This window comes from Xyrauchen texanus, chromosome 25 (assembly GCF_025860055.1).
Source record: "Xyrauchen texanus isolate HMW12.3.18 chromosome 25, RBS_HiC_50CHRs, whole genome shotgun sequence".
Lineage (NCBI taxonomy): Eukaryota > Metazoa > Chordata > Actinopteri > Cypriniformes > Catostomidae > Xyrauchen > Xyrauchen texanus.
Window position 1 is genome coordinate 430,871 of NC_068300.1, and position 10,717 is coordinate 441,587.

Consider the following 10,717-nt stretch of genomic DNA (forward strand, 5'->3'; position numbering starts at 1 on the left):
GCTCGGGGGATTGTCCCTGTAATAAGTGCTCTGTATTATACATTGGTACTCAGGAGGTTGCTGGTTTGGTCCCCACAGTCACCATCATTGTGTCCTTGAGTAAGACACTTAACTCCAGGTTGCTCCGGGGGGATTGTCCCTGTAATAAGTGCACTGTATTATACATTGGTACTCAGGAGGTTGCTGGTTTGATCTCCACAGTCACCACCATTGTGTCCTTGAGTAAGACACTTAACTCCAGGTTGCTCCGGGGGGATTGTCCCTGTAATAAGTGCTCTGTATTATACATTGGTACTCAGGAGGTTGCTGGTTTGGTCCCCACAGTCACCATCATTGTGTCCTTGAGTAAGACACTTAACTCCAGGTTGCTCCGGGGGGATTGTCCCTGTAATAAGTGCACTGTAAGTCACTTTGGATAAAAGCGTCTGCCAAATGCATAAATGTAAATGTAGAACTGGAGACCAATTTCTCTATTAAATAATGATTGTAAGATCTTCGCAAATAGAATCAAGTCAGTTATGGACCCCATTATAGATGAGGCCCAATCTGAATTCTTAAAGAAAAGACATATTTCAAACAATATAAGATTAGTCTTAGACTTGTTGGACTACTCACATTTATGTACTGATAATGGATTTATACTTTTCTTAGATTTCTATAAAGCCTTCGATACGGTGGAGCATGCTTTTATTTTTAGGCCATTACAAAAATGTGGGTTTGGAGATGTTTTCTGTGACGCTATACTAACAATGTATAGGAACGCAAACAGTTCTGTTAAACTTAAAGGTGGATCATCCTCTAGATTTGATCCAAAGCGCAGTATTAGACAAGGTTGTCCAATCTCCCCGTATCTTTTTTTGCTCTGTGCTCAGCTTATGAATATTTATGTTAAATGAAGCCACTTTAAAGTTATATCTATAGCTGGCAGGGATGTTATCATATCCCATTAGCCGACGATACTGCACTGTTCCTGAAAGACCATCAGCAGGTCTCAGCCGCTCTTATAGATGCATTTTCTAAAGCTTCTGAGTTTAAACATCAGTACATGTGAACTATCATCTATTAAAGACTGTTACAACAGATCGCTAATATCCCAGTGAAGGAGTCAATGACATATTTGGGGATTGTTATCTCAAAAGTGAAGCCAAAACGTCTCGATCGCCCCCCGGTGACTGGTCCTAGTATAGGTCATAAGCCCCGCCTCCCCATGTTATTCAATGGGACGTGAGACCAACTAAACAATTAAATGACACTTCACATATCTTTTTTCCAAAGATAGTTTCTGTCATTTACTGTTGTTTCTATCACGTTGATGTCATTTCAAGTGTTTGTTTTCAAAATAAGTTTGTTTTTAGTTATTTGATGCTATAAAAAGGCTGCTGTGACATCATGATTGACAGCTGTGATTGACAGGTTCTCTGAGTGAAGTAGTCACTGAAGCACCAACAGACTTTTTTGGGGCTCTTCGGAGGACTGAGGAGATTGGAGCTTTAAATTTAATATCTACATTTCTATAATGAATTATTTCACACCGTCATAAGTCATAAGTGCAGGGGCGTGTGCTTGCGATTGATTCGGCGAGAGTGAGGGCGGGGCCTTGATTTCGCGGCTTTACTTCCTGCTCACTACTGCGCAGGTCTGGTCCCGAAATCCCAACTGCGCAGACTCAAGTCTCAAGATGTCAGCGCCATATCGGGACACTGGCGGCTTCAGTTCTCACCAATGGAAAAGAGCGAAGGGGCGTCGGCCATCTTTTTTTACCGTCTGTGGGATACAGTTTGATCCCATTCTTCAGAAGACTAAAGCACAGTTGAATCACTGGCTTTTGGGGGATTTATCTCTAAAGGTGGAGTTGTGTAAAGCTGAGGGACTGTAAGAGTGTGTGCGGCCACTCACTCCATGTTTCTAAAGAGATGAGTAAAGTTATTAATACCGCTTTATTTCATTTTCTTTGGAGAAACAAAACACATTACATTAGGAAATCTATAATAATGAATCTTTATTTTTTGAAAGATGGCTTTCAGCAGGAATAACACGAGTCTATCAATGATTAAATCAAGAAGGCATGTTGCGCACTTATTCTGTGTTTCTAGATAAATCCCCAGTGACACAAGGGAGTTTGTGTTGCCCCACAGGGTTCCTGCACCACTCAGAGGTAATACTCAACAGCGCCCCCTCCTGCTCATGATCGGATACTGCAATTGGGAAACTTTGCTTTGCCCCTGGAGTTTTAAATATTAATAAAAGTATTCGCTCCTTAAAGACATCGTCACTGTGCCAAACTGGGCTTTACCAAACAAATATTAATTAGTAAATAAAGTTAAGGAAATAACTTTCAAAATCTTACAGTTAATATTGTTCTTGTTAAATGTAAAAAGGATGTTGATTTGAACTGTTCTTTGTGCAATACATTGCCCGAGTCCTTGTTTCATTTATTTGGGCATTGTGCTCATGCGCGACATTCTGGAAAGATTTGACCAGATTTATAATTGATAACTTTGAACCCACCTTTTCTTTGTTTAGATAACGTTATATTTGGTTTTACTAATATCTCCTCAAATAAAAGGAAAGAATACTATATTATAAATGTATTTTCTGCTAAATTTCATAAACATAAATGTAATTACAGTAAATCCCAACCTTTGTTTTTGGTTCTTGAAAAAGAAATTCAAATATATATTAAGACTATTTTTCATTGACATAATAAGAAAGCAATTAAAACGGTTTCTATATGCGAGTCCTTCAATATATTTATAATGTTTAGCTTTCCCCCCCTGCTGTATTGTTTTCCTCTTTATATGTTTATTGTAGTTTTGACTGTACATTGACTTTGTTTGTTTGAAGCATAATACAAAAATAAATAGATAAGTACATTTATTTTTAGTTTGCTACCTTTGAAAACTTAGCTAAACGATTTAACTCTCTATTTTACATCTTTCTGGAAAGTCATTCTAATGTAATAATAGATCGGTAAGTAAAAATAACGTTCACTGTAAACGTTTACTTCCGCGTTCCAAAGCCCGGGGCGGATCCAATCGAAGGTGATCATCCCTATGCCCTACTCACTACGAAGGACAGAACTCTTGATGTGGGCGCTCTGATGGGAGAATGGCAGCATAGTGTAAATCTAGCCTTCACTAAAAGTCTTGTGAATTAAAGAACTTTCATACTTTTGTTTGAAACAACCTTTAGAGTGGCGTCCCCTTCCCAAAGTGCCCTTGAAATGGTGCATAAACGCCATTATGGACACTCCCGGAGTGAGGAAAAACGTATCGCCGGAAGTCTTAGTTTGTGCTTCCGCTTTATGTTGTCATGGCGCGTTTTCAAGCGAGGAAGCTGCGCGGAAGGTAAACAAAATCAAACTCTTTAAACTCATTTCAAACTTTACAAACTATTTGAAGTAAAACTCTTCATTCTCTCACATTGTCTGCAGCTCTGAACGCGTTTATTTGTCAGTGTGAGAATGAATGTTTGATGAGAAATGTGTTTTTAATTGGGTCAGATTAGCGGAATTAACTGACATATAAAACATGAAATGAAATAATGAGCAGCATATAAACAGATAAACACTGAAATGAGCTTTAATAGAGAATGGAAATATCACTCGAGTGAGGCTGTTGTTGTTGCTATGGAAACGGATAATAATGTTTTCATTTGAAAGTGTTTTATTCATTGTAAATTAAAGTAATATGAGGTAATAATACTAATAATGCTGTACTTATGTAGTGCCTTTGTGTGTAAAGGTCACTAAAATATTTTAAAAGTCATATTTCAATCCAAAATTAAAATAAGAAATTATATTTTTCATACAGGAAATAAAGTCTGTTTTGAAGCGTTATGATTTTTGGTTAATGTGACATTATTTTCATGATAATTAAACTCATCGAAGTAATGCAAAACCCTGTCTGTCTCTCTTTAACTGTCTGTCTCTAACGGTCTGTCTGTCTCACTCTAACTGTCTGTCTCTAATGGTCTGTGTGTCTCTAACTGTCTGTCTTTGTCGGTCTCTGTCTCTAACGGTCTGTGTGTCTGACTCTGTCTGTCTCTTTAACTGTCTGTCTCTAACGGTCTGTCTGTGTGTCTGTCTGTCTCTTAATGTCTGTCTATCTGTCTCTTACTGTCTCTCTAACTGTCTGTCTGTCTTTAACTGTCTGTCTCTAACGGTCTGTCTGTGTGTCTATCTGTCTCTTTAACTGTCTGTCTCTAACTGTCTGTCTGTCTCTAACGGTCTGTCTGTGTGTCTGTCTGTCTCTTACTGTCTCTCTAACTGTCTGTCTGTCTGTCATTAACTGTCTGTCTGTCTCTAACTGTCTGTGTGTCTCTAACTGTCTGTCTGTCTCTAACTGTCTGTCTGTCTGTGTGTCTATCTGTCTCTTACTGTCTGTCTATCTGTCTCTTACTGTCTGTCTCTCTGTCTCTAACTGGCTGTCTGTATGTCTATCTGTCTCTTACTGTCTGTCTATCTGTCTGTCTCTAACGGTCTGTCTGTGTGTCTGTCTGTCTCTAACTGTCTGTCTGTCTTTAACTGTCTGTCTGTCTCTAACTCTGTCTGTCTGTCTCTAACTGTCTGTCTGTGTGTCTATCTGTCTCTTACTATCTGTCTCTCTGTCTCTAACTGTCTGTCTCTCTGTCTCTAACTGTCTGTGTGTCTGTCTCTAACTCTGTCTGTCTCTAACTGTCTGTCTGTCTCTAACTCTCTGTGTGTCTGTCTCTAACTGTCTGTGTGTCTGTCTTTAACTGTCTGTCTGTCTCTAACTGTGTGTCTGTCTCTAACTCTCTGTGTGTCTGTCTCTAACTCTCTGTGTGTCTGTCTCTAACTGTCTGTCTGTCTCTAACTCTCTGTGTGTCTGCCTCTAACTCTCTGTCTGTCTGTTTCTAACTCTCTGTCTGTCTCTAACTGTCTGTCTGTGTGTCTATCTGTCTCTTACTGTCTGTCTCTCTGTCTCTAACTGTCTGTCTGTGTGTCTGTCTGTCTCTTACTGTCTGTCTATCTGTCTCTAACTGTCTGTCTCTAACTGTCTGTCTCTAACTGTCTGTCTATCTGTCTCTAACTGTCTGTCTCTAACTGTCTGTGTGTCTGTCTCTAACGGTCTGTCTGTGTGTCTGTCTGTCTCTAACTGTCTGTCTCTCTGTCTCTAACTGTCTGTGTGTCTGTCTTTAACTGTCTGTCTCTAACTCTGTCTGTCTATCTCTAACTCTCTGTGTGTCTGTCTCTAACTGTCTGTCTCTCTGTCTCTAACTGTCTGTCTATCTCTAACTCTCTGTGTGTCTGTCTCTAACTGTCTGTCTGTCTCTAACTCTCTGTGTGTCTGTCTCTAACGGTCTGTCTGTGTGTCTGTCTGTCTCTAACTGTCTGTGTGTCTGTCTTTAACTGTCTGTCTCTAACTCTGTCTGTCTCTAACTGTCTGTCTATCTCTAACTCTCTGTGTGTCTGTCTCTAACTCTCTGTCTGTCTGTCTCTAACTGTCTGTCTGTGTGTATCTGCCTCTAACTGTCTGTGTGTCTGTCTCTGATTGTCTGTCTGTGTGTCTCAAACTGTCCGTCTGTCTCTAACTGTGTGTCTCTAACTGTCTGTCTGTCTCTGATTGTCTGGCTGTCTGTGTGCAGTGAGATGTCTGATAATGGTGTGCTCAGTGATGTAAAGCCTCTTCCTCCGTCTCCTCCTCTTCATCACTCTTGGCCGTCTTCTCTCTCAGCATTGACTTCTTCTCGTCAGGTCACCGCACATCTCTACAGCTCACTACAGCACAGCCGAGAACAAGAGGTCAAAGGTCACACCGCCGCCAGGTACAGACACCTGTCAATCCCAGAGAGTGGAGGCATTATTCCTCTCAGTGTCTGAGCGTCTCTCTCTCTTTCTCTTAGACAAGTGTCGTTCGCCCACTCGTCTCCTGACCTCACCACAGTCAGAATGACTGCAGCCACGCCCCCTCTCCTCCCTCATAGCCTGGAGGAGTCACAAGAGGTGGACTGCAGTCTAGACTCCTCTTCCTGTGGCGTGATTGGCTCTGGAGTGGAGGAGGTGGAGTCAGAGGTGGAGTCAGAGACAGATCGAATGTCTAATGAGATGGACCTTCATCTACAGAACAAGCTGATCAAATCAGCACATCTAACGGTACCAGCGATCTTCTGCTGATCTACTGTTCACATTACTAGAATCAAAAGTTGTGTAGTGACACCGTTTCCACCTGGTATTAAGATGAGTTTCAGGTGATCTGATCACATGTGGTCATCCCTATATACAGGTCTAAAAGGGGTCTAAAACATGTTTGCTGAAACGATTACGGACACACACTACACACACACACACACACACACACACACACACACACACACAGACCCATTACAGACACACACTACACACTACAGACACACACTGACCCATTACAGACACAAACTACACACACAGACCCATTACAGACACACACTACACACTACAGACACACACTGACCCATTACAGACACACACTACACACACACACAGACCCATTACAGACACACACTACACACACACACACAGACCCATTACAGACACACTACACACACACAAACCCATTACAAACACACTACTGACACAGACACACTACAGACACACTACACACACACAGACCCATTACAGACACACATACACACTACAGACACACTACACACACACACACACACACACACACAGACCCATTACAGACACACTACTGACACAGACACACTACACACTACAGACACACAAACCCATTACAAACACACTACTGACACAGACACACTACAGACACACTACACACACAGACCCATTACAGACACACATACACACTACACACACAGACCCATTAAAGACACACTACTGACACAGACACACTACACACACACAGACCCATTACAGACACACATACACACTACACACACACACACACACAGACCCATTACAGACACACTACTGACACAGACACACTACACACACACAGACCCATTACAGACACACATACACACTACACACACACAGACCCATTACAGACACACTAAAGACACACACTACTGACACAAACACACTACACACACACAGACCCATTACAGACACACTACAGACAAACACTACTGACACACTACAGACACACTACTGACACAGACACACTACACACACACAGACCCATTACAGACACACATACACACTACACACACACACAGACCCATTACAGACACACTACTGACACAGACACACTACACACACACAGACCCATTACAGACACACATACACACTACACACACACAGACCCATTACAGACACACTACTGACACAAACACACTACACACACACAGACCCATTACAGACACACTACAGACACACACTACTGACACACTACAGACACACTACACACACACAGACCCATTACAGACACACATACACACACGCAGACACCCTACACAGACCCATTACAGACACACACTACTGACACAGACACACTACACACACAGACCCATTACAGACACACTACAGACACACACAGACCCATTAAAGAGACACACATACACTACACACACAGACCCATTACAGACACACACATACACACACTACAGACACACACATACACATATACACACACAGACACACTACAGACACACTACACACACGCAGACACACTACAGACACACTACACACACAGACCCATTACAGACACACGCAGACACACTACAGACACACTACACACACAGACCCATTACAGACAGACACACTACACACATACACAGACCCATTACAGACACACACGCCGGCACACTACAGACACACACGCAGACACACTACAGACACACTACACACACACACAGACCCATTACAGAAACACACATACACGCAGACACACTACAGACACCCTACACAGACCCATTACAGACACCCTACAGACACACACTACTGACACAGACATACTACACACTACAGACACACTACACACACACAGACACACTACAGACACACACACAGACTCATTACAGACACACTACCGACACACACACAGACCCATTACACACACACTTCAGACACACACACAGACACACTACAGACATACACACACTACTGACACACACAGACACACTACACACACAGACCCATTACAGACACACATTCACACTACAGACACACTACACACACACAGACCCATTACAGACACACTAAAGACACACACTACTGACACAGACACACTACACACACACAGACCCATTACAGACACACTGCTGACACAGACACACTACACACACACACAGACCCATTACAGACACACATACACACAACAGACACACTACAGACACACTACAGACACAGACCCATTACAGACACACGCAGACACACTACACACACAGACCCATTACAGACACACACATACACACATGCAGACACACTACAGATACACACACACACGCAGACACACTACAGACACACTACACACACACAGACCCATTACATACACACACGCAGACACACTACAGACACTACAGAGGATAAAGGACTGTTTGAGTACTAGATGCACATGTGCTGTTACTGAGAGCGGCTGGTGATTGTGTTCAGAGTATGTTAAATTGCCAAATGTATTCTTTTTTTTTTTTTGTCTTGTTTTTGTTAATGTTTGTATATGTACTTTTTAATATGGAACTATTATTCTGCTGTCTTGGCCAGGACTCCCTTGAAAAAGAGATTCTGAATCTCAATGGGACTATTTCCTGGTAAAATAAAGGTAAATAAAAAATAATAAAAATAAAGACACACTACACACAGACCCATTACAGACACACACATACACACTACAGACACACTACACACACACACACACACAGACCCATTACAGACACACACATACACACACACACGCAGACACACTACACACACACAGACCCATTACAGACACACACATACACGCAGACACACTACACACACACTACACACAGACCCATTACAGACACACATACACACACGCAGACACACTACACACACAGACCCATTACAGACACACACATGCAGACACACTACACACACACAGACCCATTACAGACACACACACATACACACTACAGACACACTACACTACACACACAGACCCATTACAGAAACACACAGACCCATTACAGACACCCTACAGACACACACTACTGACACAGACATACTACACACACACACAGACCCATTTCAGACACCCTACAGACACACACTATTGACACAGACACACACACACACACATACAGACCTATTACAGACACACACACTACAGACACACACTACTGACACAGACACACACACAGACACCCTACAGACACACACTACTGACACAGACATACTACACACTACAGACACACTACACACACACACAGACCCATTACAGACACACACTATTTACACAGACACACTACACACACACAGACCCATTACAGACACACTACAGACACACACTACTGACACAGGCACACTACACACACAGACCCATTACAGACATGCACGACACACTACAGACACACACTACACACACACAGACCCGTTTCACACACACTTCAGACACACTACAGACATACACACACACAGACACACTACACACACACAGACACACTACACACACACTAATTGATTATCAATAAAATCGCTAGTTTCAGGCCACATGTGAATGTGGCCAAAAACGCACGTGTTTACGTCACATTTGAGGAGTAAACACTAATCCGTCCTGTATGCGTCCCTGCAGCAGTGAAGCTCCACCCCTCAACTGTCAATCAACCACTCCACAAAACAAGTGTTTAAACTTTGCCGTTTACGAGCGGCTTTAAAAGGAAATAACCGCTCAATCTGAAAATGAATAAAGCAGATACACACACAATGACGAGATCTTCAGTGTCTGATCAGGAACACCTGAAGCTCCTTTAATACAGGAAATACTCTAAAGTAACGGATAATTCTGCTCCTGTTGCGTTAATTACATTTCAGTCACATCTGGGAGAAACAGCAGCACTTTGTGTTTTCTGACTGTTACTGCAAGATACATAGTGACTGATGTCATCATGAAACAGAGACAAATCAGAACACAAGTGTTGACCGGAGACGCATTTAAATGAGCAGGTGTAAACAGTGATGTGAACACCTGACCACATGTGATCCATCACCACACATGCATCTTTATACCAGCTGGAATCAGGGTCATTGATTCAAACACATCCCAGTCTAACACTGTGTGTGTGTGTGTGTGTGTGTGTGTGTGTGTGTGTATAGAGTGGCAGGAGGCATATAGAGGAGATGGAGAATGTGAGAACTCATTTACAGTCAATACTGAGAAAAACAGCTGCTGCAGACACACACGGTGAGAACACACGACATTACACAACACACACACACAAGCGCACACATACACAACATTACACAACACACACACACAAACAACACATTTATACACACACACACAAAAATTACACAACACACACACAAAAATTACACAACACACACACAAAAATTACACAACACACACACACAAGCGCACACATACACAACATTACACAACACACACACACACACACAAACAACACATTTATACACACACACACACTACACAACACACACACAAGCGCACACATACACAACATTACACAACACACACACATTACACAACCTTACACAACACACACACAACATTACACAACCTTACACAACACACACACAAACACACAACATTACACCCTCATACACACACACAAACAA

The 10,717-nt window shown here is 42.2% G+C and overlaps 1 protein-coding gene across 1 annotated transcript in view; it reads left to right on the forward strand.

Annotated features, from left to right (window-relative positions):
• The first annotated feature begins 3,299 nt into the window (after positions 1–3,299).
• The window catches only part of cntrob (centrobin, centrosomal BRCA2 interacting protein), a 26,166-nt gene continuing 18,748 nt past the window's right edge, over positions 3,300–10,717 (forward strand). The window contains exons 1-4 of the mRNA XM_052091397.1: positions 3,300–3,347; positions 5,608–5,787; positions 5,866–6,115; positions 10,235–10,322. Coding sequence (XP_051947357.1) covers positions 3,313–3,347; positions 5,608–5,787; positions 5,866–6,115; positions 10,235–10,322 — 553 coding nt within the window. The 5' untranslated portion in view covers positions 3,300–3,312. The remainder of the gene's footprint in view (positions 3,348–5,607; positions 5,788–5,865; positions 6,116–10,234; positions 10,323–10,717) is intronic.